The 23,663-nt window shown below is 42.6% G+C and overlaps 1 protein-coding gene across 1 annotated transcript; it reads right to left on the bottom strand.

The window, feature by feature from the left end:
- Positions 1-1,168: 1,168 nt before the first annotated feature.
- Positions 1,169-23,647, bottom strand: DTL (denticleless E3 ubiquitin protein ligase homolog). The gene is made up of 15 exons (XM_074168565.1): positions 23,565-23,647; positions 23,251-23,376; positions 22,044-22,142; positions 21,664-21,725; positions 21,452-21,572; positions 20,928-20,993; positions 19,992-20,107; positions 19,248-19,321; positions 18,252-18,355; positions 17,153-17,257; positions 14,967-15,079; positions 11,256-11,345; positions 8,840-8,978; positions 4,150-5,012; positions 1,169-2,633 (listed from the first exon to the last, which is right to left on the bottom strand). Exons 1-15 carry the CDS (start codon positions 23,617-23,619, stop codon positions 2,565-2,567), a joined length of 2,202 nt encoding a protein of 733 aa, XP_074024666.1. The 5' UTR covers positions 23,620-23,647; the 3' UTR covers positions 1,169-2,564.
- Between the last annotated feature and the right edge of the window lie 16 nt (positions 23,648-23,663).

Here is a 23,663-nt window from a genome sequence, read left to right as displayed (position 1 = left end):
GCAAGATACGTAAGGCGGGATTTACATACATACATAGGATTTGGCAATAATATCTCAAAAGGCTTAATTTGGTTATAAAACATGGAGTACAGTTTCTGTCAATCCTTCAGAATGAAAGGTAAATCAGAAGTATAGCTTGCTGACTCAGAAGAACTCAGTTCTTTGAATGCTTAGTTCAGGAAGTGTCCCAAGTACAGACAGCACTGGTTACCTTAAACCACTTCCCATACAATTTGTATCAGCAGTTCTTCTATGCTTTTGCAATCATGATTTTATCATGATAAGGTCAAGGCAATTGGAGACAGAAGAATATAAGTTTTAGTTAATTCTCTTTGGCTTTGAGCCAGGTTGACCTCATCTTAAGATGAAAGAAATTATGCCTGGTGGTCCATAAAACAAGTTGTTCCACTAAACGAGTACTATTTGAAAGGAGGAAATCTCACATCCCCACACAACATTATTCATCCAAGAGGTAACACATTAGTGTAAATCATCTCTAGGAAGCCATTTACAAGATATAGGAGATAATGGTTTGGCTAAAGAACGTTTCTGGAGGAGGAAAATATTGTGAAAGAAGTGGAGGAACGTGAAATCCTATTGTTGAAATGTCTGATGACTCTCATGTACTTCAATAGGGTCCACATCCTTATTCTGCAACCCGTTATTTACAAACTACGCAGAAGAATCCTGCATCAAAACCTGGCTGTAGGCAGGTTATACCCTACACAGTTGCTCTAATAATTAAAATGAAGACAGAATTCAATCCCAACCTACTTATTTTAGGTTGTTTCTACTACTTCCATCTACCTCAATATCCAGAAATAGGTTGAAATTAAGCTAACAGATATTATATATTCCTGCTTTGCCCAAGATACTATATCTATTCAGACAATAGCTTTTAAAAAATCCATTTTTTTAAACAACTATAAAAAAATGCCTGAAGCACTACATTACCTTTCCCACTTTCCTAATGGCATCTCCGCAAAGCTCATGGGATGATGGCCTGTAATTCAGTAAACGGAAGAAAGTTGTTCTGGCCCCTACATGTAACTAGTTGCTCCTGCAAAAAAAGATGCAACTTGATGACTACTTTTCTTTTTCTAAAAAAGCAGACTGCAGATTTACTTTTGCTTTGTAGCTGTAAAATACCTTTCACAAAAGCCATTTTCTCGAGTCATTTATTTCCTTGCAAAATACAATCTACAACATAAAATACAAACCAGCATGTTTTCCTCTAATCCCTTTCAGCTATCGTACTGTTTAATGCTACTGTAAAGTGAGTGTGAAAATTTCAGATGGAAAACATAAATTAGTTCAAATACCTCAATTCTTTTGAAGTAGAAAAACGTAATAGGAATTCAGAGGTTTGGTTTGGTGTGTTTTAGGGTTTTTTTTAAGTTCATAGGAACTATAATACCAGAAAACAGAGTAAATGCTCCAATCTAAGATAAGGATCTTCTCCTAGCTCCCCCTGGGGAAAACATGACTGAGGACGTAGTATCATTTGCCAGCAGGACAGTGATCTCATTTCAGTGACCTTGATCTATCAGCATCAGTGATGACTTACAATGGCAAAGCATTTAATATAGAATATGTAAACTCTGTCAAGTGCTTTCTAAAATGTCAAGTGCTCCTCTGCCAATTTACAAGCTATTGTTTTATAGATACTGTATTATGAAAGTGTTAAGAAGTTATGTTATAAGCAGTTAATAATGCCTTTGCTACAGGCTGAATCTGTAAGAGGGGACTGAGCAACAGGCTGTTATGGGATAGATCAAACTCATTTTTCTAATGCACCTGGCCTGTATTTTATTTCAGAGAAGTGACAAGCTGTTGGCCTCAACAGCTGTAGTGTTGATGGCTCAAGAGCCAGTTAAGTTGGTAAATTTTGAGACTGGGAGAAGAAAGGAGATGGCAAGAGGAATACAGACATTACGTACTTGATTATACTTTGTCTCCTCTTAAGGCTATAATCACCGTGGGATGGAAACGGTGTTTAAAAGTCTTTTCTATTTACTCAACACATTCATAACTTCCCTTCTGGAAGTGAGTAGTCATTGTGGTACTAGAGGAATAATTGTAGAAATGCCATTCAGCATAAAGGGGCTCAGATCTACCTCCAAGAAGTTTCTCTACACACATTCCAACACTTGCTTTACAGGAGGGTGTGATGATTTACACATTATTCTTAAGTGGAGGAAGTTTCAATGGCAGATTAGTAACATAAACTGACAAGCTATATGTGCCTGTCAACAATGCACAGCAGAGCTGTTGCTGTCTTTGGACTATAACAGTTGCCATGTAAAAAATACTCCATTTTTCTTTATAAAAAAAAAAAACATCATCTGAAGTCAGGAAGAGACCATGAGTAGATATTGTGTAGATTTTCCACACTCAGCTGACTTCAACTGTTAACAGCTTTAAAAACACAAGAATAAAACCCCCAAGTTTGTGAATGTCTGACAACAGACTGCGTAATCCCGGTGCATCGTTGTCAGCGTTGCTAAATCTGGTCTTGATACCACAGTGTCAACACCCATCAGGTGCAACTGCTGCCTGCTGCTTCAGTCATTCTGTGGCTTTCTGTGGAAGTATGTGCAGATCTTCCTCATGGAAACTGAAGTGGTTGCAGCCTAGGAAGACAAAAAGCCCCAAACCAACAAGAAACGCTTCTAGGTTAACAGTTCATATGCTGCAGGAGTCTTAAATTCTCCCCTCCATCATTGCTCCAGTTTGTTTATCTTCCCAAGTAACATAGTAAATGAAAGGTTCTTTACTATAATCTGTTTGTCTCGCAGATAAGAGGCTTACTACCTACAGAAAACACTGCGTAAAACCTAGGGTCATCTTACTGCCATAAGACAAGCACTCTGGCTGCAGTTTCAGCTTCCCTACAGCAGATAAAAGAGCTGCAAATTTCCAAGATGTAGCAGATCAACGAATGCTGATGGTATTCCATACACCTCCTCAGGCTTTCAGTACAAGATAGAAGCATCCCGAAACCTGAACTAGAGCGTACTGGGCAGGAAAGGTAATTGTTCTATAGTAATCTCTCTCCAGGGCAAACCTTTCCATCCTGTGTTTAAACATGTACAGCATAAAGCACAAGTAGTTGTAGGTTTCCTATAACCAAGATTTCTTGGTGCAACCACAATATGAAGAGATCAGCTGCTATGCATAACTTAAGGACTGGTGGCTCGCCCATTTCATATCTGATAGCAGTGCTGGGAGAGATGAAATCGGGTAAGAAATGAGACACCAGAATAAGCCTTAATGATGGCAACAACTTCTAGCATCGGATATTCAATTGAGAGTACCACTAAAATTTGATGATTGAAAAGTTACCTAACATTTACCAAAATAAGATCCAGTCAAAGACACTCACTTGGAGTCCAGTTTCAGAAACGAGTCAAGTTTGGTTTGTTTTAAAAAATGTAATTATCATTTTTCAGTTTGCATGTTAAAACCTCATGCCAACTTTTTTAGCTGCTTTATAAACTTAACCTTCAGATCTCAGGATGAGCTCTGTGCCAGGCTTTTTGTACATCAAAAGTAGGATTATGTAGGTCAGATCCTGCCCTCTTCACTCTTTTACAATTCCTTTGTTTTCTGCTATTTTTCAGTTGAAGGAACTGGAGGCGTTATTTAGTCCCATGGTTTTACCACGGATAACAAATTCTTTTGCTGCCTGGACTAGAATAGAATTTAGCTCTTTCTTCCAATGCTAAAGTGGGTTTCCAGTAACATACAGGCAGATGTGACGGTGAACACATAAACAGTAAATCTGCCAGGAAATGTGCTGTCATTATTGTGCTTCTCAGAGTGGAGCTGGATTTCAGACGACAGGTACATCCTTTGAACACCCAGCTGGGGACTGCAAGGACCTCTGAGCTCCTGTGTGCCCTAAGTCCCTTTAAAATGAGGGATACCACCATCGTAAAAATTCTGTTCCTGCAGGAGGGTACTAGTAGATAACAGCACTAATGTATCTGGCTTATTAGGCCAGAAATCATCCCTTTTGTCCATAATCAAAGGGATCAGATAATTCTTTGAATGCCTAAGCAGGAGAGAACAAACAAGGGTAGCAGGAATAACTGGCAGCTGGGGGTAACTTCTTTCATGACCACCGTCACTGACCGTCCTACTTACCGTTTTTGGTGAAGTGGCTGCTGCCACAGCCTCTCGTCGTTTGCCACCAGGACTGCAAGATGACGGGGGGCTGTTTGATGCGCTCTGGCTGCCAGCTCTGCCAGTCCGTAGCTTCTCTCCCAGAGCGGACAACCAGTTTTTTCTTTCAGGTGAATTATTCTCTTTATCTACTACTTCAGTGTCTTTCCCACATGGAGATCTAAAAAGATGGGGGGGGGTTTGAACACCTGGTGGAGTAACATGGTTTCCAGGGAAGGAAGGCTCTTTTGGGCTGCGGCTGGAGCCTTCATGGTCGTTATCCAAGTCAGCCAGGCTGAGAGAGCCTTCATCACAAACTTTTTGGTCTGCAGCCAAGTGACATAAATTCAGCTTGGATTTCTTAGCCGTATGGTCCAGTTCAGTCACACAGCTACAGGCCTGCAGACACTTCTGCCCCACATCGTCCTCCTTGCTGCAGTCAAGCCTTCTCTTGGCACGCTTTTCAGACTGTGAGTATGTGGATTTAGGAGGGCAAGGGGCTTCCAGTAGACCTTGGGTGACTTCTGCCAGGGCTTTTCTAGGAGAAGGAGCCTTTTTCCCCACTTCTGGAGGAGAAGAGCAGGGAGTCCTTGTAACCCAATGTTTAATGGACATTTTAGAGGAAGGAATTGATTTGGGAGAAGCGCATGGGCTGGCTCCACTCCGCTTGGCTGGGGTGCAGGCTGCGGCCGTCTGGGTTTTGAGAGCACCTGTGGGAGTGTTGGTAGGCAGGGGAAGGTCTCCAGAATAAATGGGAGCACAGGCAGCCAGCCGTGGCGAGGAAATGCACGGGCTGCCCACTGTGAAGGCCTTGGCAGGAGTACTCTGTGGACTGGCTGGCGGTCCTGATAGGGGAGAAATAAGTAGGCTGATGAGGAACACGGAACAGCAGATTAAAGACAACCCTTTTATAAACACAAACACCCCTTCCAACTAGGAGACAGATTTCAGACAAAACCAGACAAGTCTGTTTCTCAGACATACCCTTTTCAATTAAGAGGTTGCATAAATCCCTCTAATTTTGGTTAACTGATACAAGTCCTACATAAAATCCTATATCATATTGATGAGTATAATACAGTATGTTTATGTAATATCTGACGTCTATCCCTTCCGTAATGAGCACTCTTACGTGAACTACAGCCAAGGGTCTGATGGACAGACAAAACAGATCTTGAATCTTCCAAGTTTATCTACCCCTGCTGGAAGCCTTGCAGTGGCTTGGTCCAAACAGCTCTGGATGGAGATGCCACCTGAGAGCAAGGCTGGTCCCCATCTGCACTCCCATCTTTAATGGCTGCATAACTGAGTTGAGAAACAAAGGTACTTTAATCAGGTCCCACAGTTAATTACAATACCAAGGAAGCCATACTCTGTAATGCCGTACCATATGAATAATGCTCCTAGTCAGGTGTTAATAGTTGCATATTTTAAAGATGAAAAAAAAAGTGAGAACAGGAAAGAACATACTTTCATTCTCTTGTCTTTTGGCTGGAGGATTTTCTGCAATGCAATACTAGTATGAAGATGGTAGGTATTTACCACACCCAGGGAAATGTGAGAAATTCTTCACATCCTGAATAAGGACTTAAATTCCAAATAGAAAAATCTGTCACTGTAGTAAGTTATTTCTTTAAAACAAATGATTCCCAAACAGGTATTTCACAGTGGCTTTTGAGCTCAGTAGATGTAAACCCCTCTGCTTTTAAAAAAGGTTCTGAATACCCAGCTTCTTTAAGCAGTAGCCACACACAGGGGCATAAGGACCTCACTAGTAACAGTAGGAATGATATACAGCAAAGATCTTGCAGCAATATTAGAGAGGGATTTTTAATTATTTTTTTATTATTTTTTTATTTCTGGCACCCTCCAACAGAGAACACATTAGCGCGTTTGTTAGATGTCTGCTCTCTCATTCATCTAACTTGGGGCGATGCAATTAAATAGGATAGCACCTTAGTTACTCTATGCACAAGAGATCTAAACATTTTCTGTATACCAGGGGTTTAATCTGAACTCCTAATTCTCACCATTAGCACTGTACTACAAAGCACTTCATTAGAACAACGAGAAGTCTAGTGTGAATAACCTGCCATTTTCTTTAGGACGCTGGGCTGTCTCACAAATAACATGTTGAGTGAGCACCTACATGACTCTTTGATTATATACCATACTAAGTCTCTTTCAGTCCTTCCTGTTACTGTATTATCTAGTATCCAAAACACAAGCATTGGTGAATCAGAGCAAAATTAAATAGGATCCCATATTAATGTGCCCCGCTACAAACCACTCTAACACACAAAACAGAGTTAAAGGCTCCTTTCCTGATAAAATATGCTACTTCATAACAACTTGCTTCAATCTGGACTAAGAAAAAGTAACTGCCAACACTGGTTCTCCTAATCTTTACTTTAATGAGCACTTACAAGACAATAATATCTCATCTGGGGAATTAGTCGCACTTAAAAGCTAAGCTCCTAGAGGTAGAAGAGAAGTAGCAAGCTCAGCCATTCTTGATCCCTAATGACCATCTACAAATTAGTACAGCAGAAATATTGCATGACTAGCTGGGTATGAGCACTCTCCATCCCAATCCAATCTGAAAGTTATATTGTGGAGACACTGGATAAGGGAAGAAAAGCTATCCTGGAGTTGGATGGGTGTCATGGCAAAAAGCAAACTCAAACTTGCGAAACATCCCCAAACTTGAGATAAAGAATATGAGGCTTTTTTGTAAGACTCCATGTATTATTCAGTCTTCTACTAAGCCAGTTCCAAGCTGTTTCCACTTATGCTGCCATTGCATGTAGTACAATACTGTAAATACCTGCAGTCAATCCGCATAACACCAAAGCAAGTTATTTCAGAAGTCTCCTACCTTCTCTGCTACAAATATTCTAGAGTGATATTATCAGTCTCCAGATTTAAGAGTCACAAATTGCCCATGCACAGGCCTGCTCCAGAAATTTGGTTACACAAAAACACAGAGAAAGTAGTGCAACTAAGGGAAACCACAAAAATAATTTCCAAAGAAAAGGAAACTGTGCTTGCTACACTTGATGATATAGGTCAACAGTCAATACACAATCTCAGTCTCACAATTTGTTCCACATAAATGGGTGGGGAACTACCTAGATCTCATCCCAGCAGGTCTGAAATAGTACTTAGCTTGCCAGCTCTCAATCAGTCTCTGCAGATAACTCCTGTATTCTAACAGCACGTGCTTTGTGTTCAAGAGTCAAGGTCAGCAGGAAGCCTGCTGTTGTGTTTGCAGTGTTTGTGTACTTCCTTTTCCCTCCTGTGTTACTTTAATGCAGCAAAAGCAAGTAGAAATAAGTTATTTTTCTAGTATAATTGCCAAAGCTGACTTGTAAAGTCTTAGTGTACAAGCTACTTTAGGTTTCAGGTTTCTGGACTAGACCTATGCTTACTTCTCTTTTGCTGAATGTAATACACAAAGTGAGTTTTGAGTCCTCTCTGAAGCAGTGTGTGCACACAAACCATTTACCAGCTACGGAGCAGACCTGGCACTCTCCCTGCTATTGTTCTGCAAACTTCCTGCAAGACTGTTATTCACTGGCAAAAGGTTAGAGGTAATGTTATCCCATTAGTGGGATTTGGAGACCTTCAGCCTTTATTTATGTTAGCCAAGGTGAAATTCATTTGGAGGGTGGCTAGAAAAGATAGGTAGAACACAGGAAGTCACACCAGCAGCTGCTGGGAAGCTATTGTATTCTTAGTTTCAGAGCTACTCTACAGTGAAGCTCATCTTATTTCACTCAGGGAGGGGGGTTATTCTCCTTTCACCTACTCTACTGTAACAAAATACAATTGTCAGACATGTCAAAGTAGTGCTATGATCCAGGGCTCCTTTCTTCTGGTCTAGGGCACTGTCCAGTGAGTAGCTTCTCTATAGAGCCCAGATCTGCTTGCTGGCTGAGAGAGCGTGCTCCGCAGCTTCTCTGATCGTCTAGGCTTTGTAAGAAGCTATTGCATTTGTTACTAGCCTTATGAGTAGATGAATGCTGCTGATTAATTCTGGAACATGACGATCACATCATGACTGTCTACATGCACTTTTGAAGTACTTTCACTGTGTGGCATTTGTCTGTATAGGCAGTCGGTACTGTTGCATGAAGCTGAAGAAAGAGAAGTAATATTAATAGCGCAGCAAGGAAATCTGTGCAGAATTCAACTGCTGGGCAGGAGGAAACATTTCAGAGTTCCAAGGCTGTCTATGTGCCATCAGGCCTTTACTGGGTAAACTAGAAAACTGGAAAAAGCATATGATCTTACTGCTCTCAGTTATTATTTGATAAAAAAAAGTGTAACTTGTTGCTACAGTGCATGCACACGTGACATCTCCTTCGGCTGTTCAATTATTGAACCCTGCTGATATCCACTGAAGATCTAGCTGCCCAACAAGCTGTATTAATGAATATTTGCTTTGCAGTCTGGTTGTATAGACTTTGGCAAACTTGTAAGGTATTTCAGCCTGCTTGTCTTGTTGGTGCCAGAAATATTTACAAGTAGAAGTGTTTGTCTGGCTATATGAATAATGGCCTAATATGAAAAAACAGAGGACTAACAAGACAAGCCAAAGGCTTTTGTTGGTACAGAGAACAGCCGAAATTCAGAAGCAGAGCAAGATATCTCAGCTCAGGGGCCTTACCTGCTGCACGTTGCTGTTCTGGTTTCTTCCGAGTGACCCAGCCCACCAAATTGCTTTTGCTGAATGCCGATTTCTCCTCCTCGGGATGACGTTGTAAGCGCCAAATCCTCACAGTGTTGTCATCAGAGCACGTGGCAATCTACAATATAAATTAGTTTCTTGGAGTAATCAGGGCTTATCACCTGGCCAAGGGAACTAGAACGGCCACACCCGACATACCACGCCAATATGAATGAGGGTGACACCTGGATCAGAGGGTACAAGATTTGCCCATAAAACAAACAAAACAACCCAACTCTGTTTCGTTACTGTAGCAGACAGCAGTATTTGCTTTAAAGCAGGCAAGGCTGCTGCCTTCATGCCTTTCTGCTGGAGAAACCTCAGTCACCAGTAACCCTTTGCATTGCATAGCCCTGTAACAGGTGGCAGTCTGCTCAGGAAGGGCCAAGGCATATTTTCATAGAATCATAGAATGGTTAGAGTTGGAAGGGACCTTAAAGATCATTTAATTCCAACCCACCTGCCATGGGCAGGGACACCTCCACCAGAGCAGGTTGCTCAAAGCCCCATCCAGCCTGGCCTTAAACACTTCCAGGGATGGGGCATCCACAACTTCCCTGGACAACCTGTTCCAGTGCTTCACCACCCTCACCGTAAAGAATTTCTTCCTAATATCTAATCTAAATCTCCCCTCTTCCAATTTAAAACCATTACCCCTTGTCCTGTCACTACACTTCCTGACAAAGAGTCCCTCTTCGGCTCTCCTGTAGGCTCCCTTCAGATATTGGAAGGCTGCTATGAGGTCTCCCCGGAGCCTTCTCTTCTCCAGGCTGAACAACCCCAGCTGTCTCAGCCTGTCTTCATAGGGGAGGTGCTCCATCCCTCTGATCATCTTCGCTGCCCTCTGCTGGACCCGTTCCAACAGGTTTTTGAGATTTCAATCACTCAGCAGACAAAAGCGGCCATGCTGCTTTTTGCACCTGCATCTAGGTCCGTCTCTCTTACTCGGGACTTTTCATGCTTGGGGACAAACGTTCACAACGCACTGAGAAGGTGACATTGGAAGGCTGTTGCACTAGCCTTAAGCGCTATCTCTTCAGAGTCAGATGTCAGCAGTATCTGGCAGAGAAACCAACTCTGCTAGAAACATTGGAATAGATTCCCCCTGCCGCATCATGCGCTCCAAAAGGATCTGTGGAATCTCATCTGAAGAAGCAGCAGAATCCACCTAGCCCACATTTTATGGCTCTCTTCGGGCAGATTAGGTGATGACTCACATGGGAATCGGCAGCAAGAAAAAGGAAATGCTGTGGCCAAAGTTCATAGTAATCTGGATGGGAAAGTGCCTCTATTCTGACCTCTGTGACACAAATATTCTCCCTACAGAAAGCAACTTTGCCTCTCAAATCACTCCAAGCAGCTTCCTGACCTGTCTTAGCACCACATTTTCTACTTTTCTTCAGGCTTCAGCATCTGTACAATGACTGAGTATTTCTTACCTGTGTCAGTAACGATTTTAAAGGCTGTATTGGTCTGCATTTCCAACACAGCATGATCAGGATGCTGGGCTACCTCTAGATCACAGATTTTATCTAAAATGCTAATTCTCATATTTTTGTGCATCTTACATGACTAAAGCAATTCCTCCTGTTCGCCTGCAAGACTCCCACCCTCCTACACCGCAAAGCTTTACTGAAGAGCCTGTGCTATATAGTGCAAGCTAGGGAAAGCGGCTGACTTTCTTAATACTGTGAGGTGAAAGAAAGTGGCTCTTATTAGGACACTGCCTAGAATTTTTCAGGGTTTTCTCATTTTGGGCTAGGCCAATCACTTGAACCAACCTCCTACTGCAGTTCTCTTCCTTTTAGTGATACCTGGCCCATAATTACTGACCCAATTTCACTGTAGGTTTTTGGGTGTACACACAAGTATGTCATAAAAACAGCTTAGATTTTGAAAAAAGGTCACAGTGAAAAGAGTCCACATGTTTTTTAAAGGGCACTCAAAACTTCTTGCTGCTCTGTACAAGACTAGCTGATGTATCAATGGTCAGACAGGTAGGGAAGCTCTACGTATGGAACCACAAAACAAGCTTCTGGCTTATGAAAGCCCTGATTAAATGGCTTCACAGTTTTGTCTCTACAGGTAGTTCACAAGCTCTCACTAGGAAAGGTTAATTTGCAATTTCCTAGGTCTTATCAAAAAGCCTAAAATATTTCAAAATAATGAAAAAGTTCTGATACATTATACTCATGTGACTAGGTTTGGTTTACTGCCCCCCCAAATGAACATTTTTAGAAATGATTAACTAAAAATTACCACCCAAATAAACAAATACTGATGCAATTCTGAAATGCAGATGTTGCCACATCACATCTATTGTGTCACAGGAAAGACAATTTTCCAGAAAACAAACCTTAGTGAAGTCTGAAGGACACCAAGCAATGGAGGTAACTTCTTGAGAGTGACCAACGAGTATCCGTGGAGGAAGGCTGGGCTCAGAAACCTTAAAAATTCAATAAAAAAAACAGGTATACAATCAGAAGCCCCGCAACCTAATATACATCACTAAGAAAAGACCTCATAGCCCACCTGTGAAGCATGTGAATACTTTCCATCTTTCCTATATGAGATGGATAAATCAAATGCTCTTAGCCAGTTGTCATGAGGCAACAACTGATGGAGCCCTAAGAAGCAGCTGGTCAGCACTGAAATGTACTGACTTGCCTGGAAACACTTGTTCAGTTCCTGCTACGCACAAGATTTCTGCTTTCAGAGTTGTCACCCCAAAACACGACACGAGCATTTTACTATATTAAGTACCTCAACCTGTTCTAGGTAAGATGCTTAAAAGTTTGGGAAGCTCATACTTTGAATCAGGATAGGCAAATGTATTCTGCTGCCATTTTACAAATGTCCCAATCACAGGTCAATGGTTTATTAAAAAAATAAAACTGCCACCAACAAAATCCTATAGATGAACCGCTTCACTGGTTTCAGAACCGGCATTTGTGTGCCTGTACCTCCTCCAACCAACCAGCTGGACCACAGACCCTCTTAAGAGTTCATAAAAAAGCTCCCTCAGTCACTCATGCTCATTAAACTGTTCTCCATTTCTCTTACACCCTTCATAAAAATCCTTCTCCTTTTCTACAGTGTTACTACTAATCTTCAATTGCAGCTGATTTAAGTGGCAGATAGAGCTGAAGCTAGCATTAAGTGGCCCAAGGAAGAAAACACACACACATACATACACACAGATGTTATATCCAACTTTTGCATGCTTTCAGCAGGCAATCCTTTCTGGAGCTATGAGTCACCATTATTGATGTGACATTATAAGGGGGATTTATCAAGGGGATTTGCATAAATGACTAAGCGAATGAACAGATCCTTTACTGTGTGGGAAAAGGAGTAGACATTACATATAGATTTCAAAGGAAGATGCAAGACATCAGGGAAGGCTTCTGATTTACACAAGTTTTTCTCTTGTGGATCACCTCCTACAACAGCCTGCAAAACTGCAATTGAGTATCCAGCTTCAGATCTTAAAGTTGTTCTTATACAAACAGGTTCATCTTAACAGGCCACTTTTTTTTCCTGGCATAGTAGAGGCAATCACTTGACCAAATATCCACTAAAGGCCTTGGTCAGACTATTCCCTTCTCTGCCAAAACATGCAATACCATGGAAACTGAATCCCTATTTAGGGAATAAACAACAGGCGATCTTGGTGCAGAGAACACCTTCGCTTACATTTAATAACAGTCTTGCTATACACGCACAACAGACACAACAGTGGTCCAGTAGCCACTGATTGCTGAAAGGAAAGCAGAGGAAGAGAATTATTTTTGCTAGGACACAATGGTTTTACACTATACTAGTGTAAATTAAACCAGCCACACCCAACTTATATTGCTGTGAAATAAAGGACAATGCATAGTTGTAGCTGTGTCCACTGTGTTTGGCAGAAGACAGTCAGCCAGTTGCGCATGTTAAGTCAGGAATAGCCACAGCACGTGCTGCTTTTTGCCTGATTTGACAGGATATTGGTGGGGAAGTTAGAGCTATTGTGGAAAGGTTAAAAAGAGAAACCTAGGAAATGAGACTTTATTACTTACTCTGCTCACTGAAACAGCTGTTTTATCCATCTTCAAGATTCAGCATAAAATGGTGTATATAGTTTTGCACACCTTACGATACAGAAGCACTTACATTCCAATGTTGGGACAGACCAAAGGGTAACTTAATATGGTCACCTTGGAGTGGTCCATACCAAAGGACAATAGAAGTATATGCCTATAAAGGATATTTTTTTTATTATCAGGAAGGTATCTCAGCTAGGTACTATCTTTGTTGAGAGAAACCTCTCTGCTTTCTGGCTTATATAATCTTAGAACTGTTGAACAGTCAGTTCATTAATCAATGGATTAGTAATTAAAAAAAACCCAAAACCAACACAATAAAGCAAGTGTTCATTACCTGGAAGTGATTTATATAAGGAAACAGACAGAAACAGCACCCTCATCAGCAATAACTTCTAGCCACAGTGTCCCTTGGGAACTGCTGACCCAAACACAATTTAGCACTGCTGCAAAAGTTTCTCAAAGAAATAATCTGTGTGGAGAAGGTCTTGCTCTGCCTTTCATTCCTCTCTAGTTATGGAAAGCTAGTGCTCTTCATTAAGTTTTGTCCCATATTACCTGTTAACTGCTCATGCAATATCTAACCATGGGGTTTTTTTGTCACAGTATAGTAAGTCCTCATCCCAGGAAAGATACACATGGTTCAGAGTCAGTAAAATCTGTAAACTTTTAAAACAAATTAGGAAGCCTCTGGATGTATCAGATCTTGAAAGAGTCAGTTTTGCTGGAAGTTGCACTTTCTAATGTGACTATGGAATTAAAATAAAAGTAATCATCTGATGATATATTTAAGAAATATGCAATATGATCTGTCACTCAGATATGATAACAATAGAAGCCTTCTGTACACAAATGCATTTTAAATGTGCTTAAATCCTTAAACTTTGCGATGCAATGACATCCTTGAATGCTCTCAACCCAGTCCCAGCCTGTGTTCCAAGAAAGGACCAAAACGCACGAATGCAGGATGCGCAACTCAAGTTTGCACAGGTGTTTTTGCTGAACTCACACAGAACATAAGGAAGGTTAAAATTACACCACTTGGCATGGGAGCAACCATGCTATTGCACTCCTGCTACTACTGAGTAAGCAACCTAGGTGCTTGTAAGTGTTCTCAAGTCAAAGAGACTGCATGCTCAAACCACTACCTCAGCAGGCTAACCCTCTGCTCTGAAAGGTTTGTATTTTACTTTAAAACTCATCGTGAAAGGGGTAAACAAGACAGCATTCCCTAAAAATTACCCCAAACCTGAAATAGGCAGACACCTGTGGTTTCTGTCTATTCTACTTCAATAAGAGGTCTACTCCGTTCCCATATGGCTGTCAAGTATGGAGAAGAGAACTTGAAGCATGCCTTATTCTGAGGTCCCGGCTATTAACTTGGTAACATTTGCATTTCCTACACGTCAGTGCAAGATGCCAAGTGACGAATCCTCTCGGCTGTCAGACAGTGCTTTGGAATTTTGCTGAAGGCTCTGGCTGAGCCCTCGCTGTAATACAAAGGCTTTAACTACTGTAAATTAAGCATGAGAAAAAGCTATGTCTGAAGCAAGAGCTGGAAAAGGGGAAGGTGGGGGGAAAGAGTCCCCTTTAAAACAAATTGTTAGGTTTCTGCCAATGTGCTCCATTGCTAAATATGAACCGAGAACTGTCTGTCTACTTGTCATAGCTGGCTGAATCAACAGGATTGAGAGAGGATTTTAATGCCCATTAAAACCAGATTAAGATCAGCAACTTGCAATAAGCAGCAGTGGTGAGAGACGTATTGATGGCAGGAGGTTAGCTCTGTTTTACATTAAACAGTTACATCTAGCCTTGACAGCAACAAACACGCTCTGGCACAACATGCCAGGAGCTAACCCCACGCTGCTCTGAGTGGGAGTGGGAGGCAGGGAGTGTCCTACGTGAACAGGAAAAGCAAATGAAACGAAAGACCAAGTAGCTCCGGGGCTGCAGGCCTGGGTCTCTCCCAGTTGCCTCACCTTCCAGATGTAGGCGTTGCAGTCACTCGAGCCACTGACCAGGAACTGGTCGTCGGGGCTGGTGCTGGATTTGACGTAAAAGGTTGAATTCTGGTGCCCGTTGAAAACGGCCACTGTGAAGAGAAGAGAAAAGAAAAAAAAGAAAAAAAAAAAGAAAATAAGAGCCCCACTCAACACACAGTCAGTTGCGCAAGGAGGGCTGATCCTACAGGCTTTTCCTGCCCTGCCACATATCCTCTGGAGAAAGTGGTTGCACTGCTCCCTCGCTCTGGGGCTCCCACTCGGAAGCTTTTATTATTCAACTGGAGTCCTTCAGGCTTCCCAAACAAAGCAACAGCTCTCTCCACAGCATTAGGAAGCAGAGGCAGCTTCATGAAAGCTTTAGTTTGACCCGTATCACAAGCAGGTCGAGACATCACCTGGGCTGCCCCACTAGTCTGGGTTGAGGTTCCTTGTCTCTTCCTCCCTCAGCTGCCATCACCAGACCTGCTACATGAGCAAGGGTAGTCATGCAGAAAACGTAGTGAGGGCCTTCTTCCAACCAGACAGCAACAAAGGTGCTTGCTGCTCCTTCCTTCTCCTGCCAGCATCTGTATTTCGTCAACAAAACTTGTATCGTGTCAGCCACGCTCGACAGCTGCCTGTATTTATAGCCTCAGTAGTGTTTGCTAAAGCCTTGAAACCATCACCCCAAATGGCTGCCATCCCCCCTATAGCGAGGGCCTGAAGAGATGGCAGCCGGCACAAGAGCTGAGTGTGGATCTAGAGCACTTGGCCACACCACATCCTGTCCTCTCATCGGGGCAGAAGGGGCCAGTTTCCAGATGTAGAGGGAAACCTCCTCTACCAGCCCTGTTTTAATAGTGGTTTTGGCGAAGGAGGCGGCCCAAAGATCCGTGGCTGCCTTTGGTGGTCTTTGAAAAGTTGCGAGACCCCAAAATATCCCTTAATTTTTACCCCCAGAGCAGCATTTACCAGACAGCAAGTCCCTTCCTAAGCCAGCCCTGCCAGCAAGTCCTGTTACAGTGAGGATTTCCTCATGTCCTTGCAAACTACGGCTGCCTCTGTACCGGATAAGAGCAGTGGCGGCGGCAACCAGGATGAAAGCCGGCAAGCGAGAGAGGAGAGGAGCACCGACCGTGGGCAGGCGCTGCCCTCTGGGGGAGCAGCCGCACACCGAGAGGCCGCACTTGTTCCATCCAGCGGGAGGAACGGAAATTGCTCGCCGGGCTTTATCGGCTGCACACAGAAGACAAGAGCTCCATGAGGAGGCCGAGGGTGGGATGCCCTCTGCTTCGGAGAGAGCCCACTCCTGCCGGGGGACAGGCCGGTGAGCATATTTCCACAGCTCAGCGGTGGCACCCGGGGTTAACCTCAACAACTGACCTATTAATATTTACTACTTGCACCACTTCTCGGCTCTGGAAGCGTTCCCACCCACCAGACTGCCTTCCTGAAGAGCAGACAGAAGGACACGTTGTGCATTTAATTTCAATTAACTGAGAAACTGAGAAAAGGCAATGGAAACTAAATCATGTGTCTGGCTGGAATGCATCTAACAAGTTCTGCCGCTTTCTGAGAAGCGGCCACTGGCCTGTGACAAAGCAGCTTAGTGCACCAAAGGCCCTGGGCCATCTTGTCAACCTAAAGGTCACAGACGCTGAGCTGAAGGAATCTAAAAAGCTGAAGCACCTCCCCAACATGCTGGGGATGCCTTCTTGCAGAAGCTGTGGTAGAAGCTAAATTTAAAAGACACTTTAAAATATCTGAATACAACATATCAGGTGATCGTTTTACATGGATTCATAGCTAAGAGTTTGAAAATCACTGACTGCCCAGTAAGCAGAAGATCCAAACTTGCTTCAGGTGGGTAGCAGCTGGACACTCGCCATTCCTCACCAGATAACTAGAGTCAACATGCAAACTCCCATTAGTCTCTGTCTGGATGAACCAGTATCTGCACTTATGTAAGTTTTTGTGTGATTAATTTTATGTGGATGGCTTAACACAAAATATGAACAGCCCTTGTAACAGGTGCCTTCTTTTCCGGGTAGCTTGAGACATAAGAGCATGGAATTTCCTAAGCATTCAAGCTGGTCTCTGTCTCTCTAAGTCATAGGGAAAAACTTGCCTTTCTATGCCCTATAACACCTATTTTCTTCAGCTGTTTCCACAGATATGCTTACCTGGAGTGGTCCTTGAACTTGTCATACTGAACATGTAGATACTGTCATCAGTGCAATTAGCAAACAGATTAGCACCGGTGGAATCCAAAACCAGGCTAGAATATCCTACAGACAAAAAGAGAAGTTCTTCATAAGAAATAACTCCACAAAAAACCCCAAAACATTTTGGAAAACAGGCATTCTTGAAGGCATGCCCAAAGAGGGAAATTTGGAAAGGGTCTCTATCACGTATGAGATTGTCATTGGAAAGTTTATTTGTTTGACAGAGCACTTGCTGGTGAAGGAAGTTTTCTAGAATAACATCTACATTTTCTCAGGAGGATTCAGGGTGATATTTAGCGAGGAATCTCTCCTTCACAACAGGTGCATGATTTATTTGATAGTTTCAAATGAGTAACAGAAACAATCAATTGTAAAAGCAGAGATTAAAAATAAATAGAAGTCCATATGCTTTGGTAGAATAAGCCATCCTCTGATTTACTAGTGGTTTAGGTTCAAGGAAAGTCTTTCCCTGCAAGTAAATTATTTCACAACTAGCTCCTCGAGGATTTGCTGCATGTTCTTGGGAATAACACTGACCATTACCACGTCAAGATAGTTGATTAGACAAGTGATCAGGAATTACTGTGTTGCATCAGAGCATTGTAAGGCATTAAGATACAAAGAAGCACAGAGCAATACAAACAAGAGCGCTATTGTTTTTGATAACAAACAGCCTCGAGTATTGCTTGACTCTGGAAGGTTATAATGTAAAAAACCCAGTCAGGTTTGTTGTCTTTGCACGAAAAAATGCAAAGAAAGAGTTCAATCTGATTTCTACTCATACATCAAAACAACTAGCTAAATTCTACCTCAAGAGTTCTAGTATTCCTGCATCTCCATTTCTGAAAATGCCCTGCTGAAGATTATGCAAGTTTTTATCATTTGTGCAAAGATACAAATGCGGGGCACTTCAACTTGAAAATTTGGTATTGGCAATCAAAATACCCTGCAGAGCTTGTCAGTCTGATAAATTATTGGCTAAAAAGTTAAGAGGTGAATTGTCAGTACTTCTTAAATTCACCTTGCACTTTAACAAATACATCCTCCAATAACTCACCAAGTTTGCGAGTACTGGTCCCAGGGTAGCAAAAAGACCTGAAAGGCACAGGGTCCTGTCGGTAAGCAGTATAGTTCTTGCGCAAGTCCCATACCTTGATCACACTGAAATAGAAAAGCACAAGTGTCTTCAAAATTTCTTTTGCAATGCTGATAAGGTCTTTTAAGAGCACAGAAAGACAGGTTGCTCATTACTGAGGAGTGTCCAGTGCTAAGGAGCAGAAGTAGAGCAGAGTCCAGAGACATGCTGAAAGCAAAAGAATTTCCCTGCTGAGTATGGATGAGGAAGCAGCACTGTCTTCTGTAACTAACACAAGATACTACAAGAGCCTGGAAGTCAATTTCCTTGAACTAGTAAATGGAAATACGAGGATGCCTTTATACTCCTGACTTATAGTTTTAAAAATGAAGTCCTTCAAGACTTTTCTTGCTTTCCAGGAGCAAGCCTCTCTCACTCTCATAGGCAGGAGAGTCAATCTTATCTGCCTCAGAAAGGCTCTGACCGCATGGAAACTGCTAAAGAATTGAGTCTTGAGAAGGTAATCTCCATACTAATCAGACAGTTTGCTTGAGCTCCAAGATGCTGCAACGGATCTGGCACCTAAAAGAATGTACCTTTTGTAACTTAAGGCAACATTTTCTCAAGCACACCTACACATATCCAGGCAGCAACCACCCACTTGCATCCCAAAACAGCTCACTGTCTAACAATAGTCTGTTTATGTGTAGTCCCATAGGTCCATGAGAATAGAAAGAGATAAGAACTGCTCTCGTTCTGCCCCATACCCAAGACACTAAAATGAGCATTTACCACATATACACAATTTGTCCCAGGGCTGCAGTCTCCAGTAAGGAAGAAAACCGGCATTCAGCTTTGCCAATAGGAGCTCTAGCCCTGTGGGCCACTGAGTGACCTTAGAAAAAAAATCTCCCAATGTTTTTGTGCCACAAAGAACACACAGTAGAGACAGGAGAAGTGGGCATCCTCCCTCCTTACCCATCAACAGCTCCTGCAGAGATAAGAGTGTGCTCGTCCTGAAGCAGCACCACGGTTACACTCTGCTGGAAATCCTTAAAAAGGGAAAAAAAGAACTTTAGTTTCTTCCAAGGTCAGCAAGATCTTACTGCTTAGTTCAAGGCCAAGTGAATACTGAGAAAACCTCCTCCTACCCAGGCAGGAGAACCTGGAAATACCAGATGCCATTTAGGACACAACAATCCTTTGAACACTCCCAACAGTGAAATTGCCACTGAGCGGTAAGGGTTTGGGAAGCAGTTTGAGATTATACCTTTCAGGTCAGAGATAAGAGAGCTGCTTTCATCACAAGGTTTAATAAATTAAGTAAGACCAGGTTTTACTCCAGTAAGGCAGTAATTTGTGTACTCAAATTTGTGGGGGGAAAAAAATAAGAAAAAAACCTACAATCCTCTGTATCTCCCCCCTCAAAAAAAGAATACTGGCCTCTCCTTTCCGCTCTGGAAAAAAATAAAAATGTGTTTTCACATGGCACTTGCACAAAGATGGCTTTGATAGCATGTGGGTTGTTAGCAACTAAACAATGTCTAAAATTAGCTGTAGCAAGTGACCATGACACAAAAACCTATCTCTGCAAAGATAAATGGAAGTATTTACCACATTCAAGCCAAGTATTTCTCACGATAATTACTTAGAAAGACTTCTATGCATAACATTTGTCCTCAGAAGAGAGGCCTGTATTTCATTTGTTCCCCGGATACCTACCACCAAGGGAGCAAGTCCTCTTAGGTTCTGCCTCTTCTTCTTTGGTTTGGAAGGAGTCTGCTTGTCAACCACATTGTGTGCTCCACTGATTTGATTCACCTGCCTATAAAATCCATCTGAATGATATCAAAGACATCTCAATTAATAATTTCTGGGCAATTTTGCTGTCACTTCAATAAAACAGGCATCAGCTTAGAATAAGTCCTAAAAAGTGGCTGAGACTAGCCTTTAAAATCATTAATGTATTCTGAAAACAAAAATTGTTAGTGACATATGAAACCAATGAGAACACAGTAGAAAACAGGAGCATATATTGCAAAAAATTACACAGGCCAGGAAACTGCTGGGATAGAGCAGGGAACTGGGAAGAGGCATGAGGGCATGACCTGACCGGGGAGGGAAAAGCTCCAGGAAACAGAAAGAGAGGAGCAGAATGAGCTCACCCTCCATTTAGTAGGTCTTCCCACAATATATTCAGTTGCTCCCAGCACTCATGAGCTCCTTTGCTCCTGCACTTTCTCCTTTCCTTCCTACTCTGGCAAGGAGCCTTCACAGCTTTGCTTCATCCCTCCCTCCAGATGACTCTGATCTAAGCCCTCTCACCCAGCCCATCTGTCTCCATGCTGTCCCACACACGGATGTATTCTGTAGCCCATTATCTCCTCACCAATATACAGAGTATTATCAGGCCAGCATGTATATCATGCTGTAAATCTGAGGCTACTACGAAGTAGAAAAATGTATTATACATATAAGAGGTACCTATTCCATCCTTTTACTGTACTAAAGCAGTACATTGTTATATGATAATCCTCCTCTTCTTACCAAAGTGTTGCCTATATCATAATTGAAAGCATTAGTCCAACAAGTACATCTGAGTACTATTTTTACACAAGATACTGAGCTTTTTTGATACATATCTGAAAGTTCAGTTACCTTTCTTGTTGCATCTCATATCCCAAACCATGATGTTTCCATCTCTGCCTCCAGTACAGAAGACAGCTGAGGGGGAGAAAAAGGGTGATATTAGTTTCCAGAAGTGTTCATTTAATTTATGTGCCTCTAGCTCTTCTGCCCCAAAACTTGGGATAGCAGTCCTAGAAATACAAAACTCAGGCCATTGTTCTGCCATGCTTTTTGACCAGTTTCCTTACTCTTCCTAGTCTTTTTTCACTACTACTCTAGAGAAACCTGCTCATGAAAAGAGTATTTACACACTTATGTATGCAAGTAGGTATCATATCTTAAACTTGCCCAAGATCAGAAATGTGCAGATGTTAGCATCAGGTCACTGTGAAGTTCCAACAAGTTAGTTTTGCTTCACCAGCTGGGTTGCTGTTCATTCGGCCTCTGCTATTTGTAACTGTTAGTTTCCAAAGCCTTTTTTAGCCCCAAAAGTACCAATGTGCCAGGGGGAAAGAAGAAGGAAAAACCACAGGACAGGGAATATCAACATTTACCTTTGTCAAATCTAGAAAAAGCAACTGACTTGAGGCTACACTGGTGACCTTTGCATATGCCAAGCAGCTCACTGGCTCTCACATCCCACACCTTGGCTGTCTGATCTCCTGAAGCAGTGACCTTCAGAGGAAAAAATAAAAAGCTCTAGTCATTTTCTGCACACGGTTGCCAAAGCATTAAAAATAAAGTTAGGTGGCAAAAGACTGCTTACAATCCTGTGTTCCCCTGGTACCCAGGCAAGGTCAAATACAGCATTTGAGTGAGCCTGCCATTCTAACAAGAAAACAAAAGTCAAGATTAGTTCAGTGCATCGCAGCATGGTATTTTGCAGAATGCTGAAGAACATCAGACACTGAAATCAGAAAACTTGCCAACAGCTTGCCTTAGGCAACACAGAACAATTCACTTACTAGTGCTGTTGTAAGAGCACACTCATGCTGTTGCTTTGTAAAGAAGACTCAGCAAAGTATATGAAAGGATTTAAGTACTGCCCATGTTTATGTTTAAATGCCTTGCAAAAAGCTTTCTTTGATTCCAGTAAATCACATACTTGTCACATCAAATGAAGATAACATTCTATATAACGTTTACCCTTAAAGATGAGTTTGCCGGTAGTTTGAGCTTCAGTATCATACAGTCTAACAAATCCTTCCTCATTTGCAACTGCCAGTACATGCTCCAAATTCGGGGCTGAAAAGGAATTGAAACATATTTATGTATTATGTAGCTGATTCATAATCATGCCCCTGCTCTTTGTGAAGGGCCACAAACACTTTAAATAGAGTACATAGCAAATAGATAGCTGTGAAATAAACAGTATTTACATAGCAATTTAAATGTTCAAAATGCAGAAATACGGGCAAGCATTTTTTATAGACGTTCCATTCAGGAACTACTACACGTGGGCAATCAAATGGCTCCAGGGGCAACTTTTGAAGTAATGGCTTCTTTTACCAGCTGTAATAGTTCTCTAGTTAAGTTTTCTGTATTTATACTACCTGTCCTCTACAACTTTTTATGGATTAGTTGGAAAAGCAGGAAGCTGCCTTGGAGAAAGGTATAAGCTCACAACAAAACTAGAGTACTACAAGTGAAAGAGCTTTGTCCTAAAGATCCACGAACGTCCATGCTTTCTTCACTCACCACGCATTCATCGTGGGGAAACACTACATGTCTAGTGACATACATCCTCCTCTTTGATTTCTACCTACTCTTCTCCGTCCTGTTATATCTTCTATATATTTTGAACAAGGCCCAATTTTTCAACTATGTAGCCTAGCACTGTCACCAAGAGGACGCACCTTGAAACAGACAAAGCCGAAACAAAGAGACACTAAAATAAATGAATTGCAGTTGTTTCTTTCAGGGAATACTTTCCACCGGTACATCTGGGAGCACCATGATCCAATTTATATCACATCTGGATGCAAGTACACTATTACCAGCTCACTCTAAAACAAGAAACTCTGAAACCAAATCATGAGATATATTTTTAAAAAAAAACCACAAAACCAAACAAATGAGAGCGTGCCCACACCCTGGCCCCTAAAAGGGCCTTTCAGAAGGTGACTTAGATATCAGAAAGAAATTTTGCACTATGAGGGTGGTGAGACACTGGAACAGGTTGCCCAGGGAAGTTGTGGATGCCCCATCCCTGGAGGCGTTCAAGGCCAGGCTGGACGGGGCTTTGAGCAACCTGGTCTAGTGGAGGTGTCCCTGCCCATGGCAGGGGGGTTGGAATGAGATGATCTTTAAGGTCCCTTCCAACTCTAACCAGTCTACGATTCTATGACTTTACCTGCAGAAAAGGTGCAGCCGAAGGGAGGGACTGGCATTCCCGCTTCCCCGTAAGACAGGTGGTCATCATCGCGGCTGCACTGGTAGCTATCCAAGAGGTGCTGCAGGGGAAGCGGCGAGGACCGACCTGCAACGAGACAGACGGACGTCACCACTCCAGGAGCCACGCAGGAGTGGTGTGGAGCCTCCAAAGTGGATGTGGAGGCGCCTGAGTGGCCGGGGGCGACAAGACCACTGCTACGGCGGTCCCGCCGCCCGGCGGCGGTACGGGCCGGTGCGATGCGCTGTGGGGAGCGGTGCGACCGCCATACTCACAGGGCGACGCGCCCACGGAGGCCGAGGAGCGGCGGAGCAGCGCGCGGCACAGCATGGCCAAGGACGCCCGGCGCGCGCGGGCCCGGCTCGTGGCGCCAA

Source organism: Numenius arquata, chromosome 2, assembly GCF_964106895.1.
Source record: "Numenius arquata chromosome 2, bNumArq3.hap1.1, whole genome shotgun sequence".
Taxonomy (NCBI): domain Eukaryota; kingdom Metazoa; phylum Chordata; class Aves; order Charadriiformes; family Scolopacidae; genus Numenius; species Numenius arquata.
Note: the sequence above shows the minus strand (reverse complement) of the source record. Positions and strands in the feature narration are given on the sequence as shown.

Coding starts and splice junctions, on each gene's coding strand:
- DTL (XM_074168565.1), bottom strand. CDS start 23,619: ATGCTGTGCCGCGCGCTGCTCCGCCGCTCCTCGGCCTCCGTGGGCGCG. Junction 23,377..23,564: donor CTCCGTGGGCGCGTCGCCCT/GTGAGTATGGCG, acceptor GTCTCGTTGCAG/GTCGGTCCTCGCCGCTTCCC. Junction 20,108..20,927: donor TATGAGATGCAACAAGAAAG/GTAACTGAACTT, acceptor GATATCATTCAG/ATGGATTTTATAGGCAGGTG.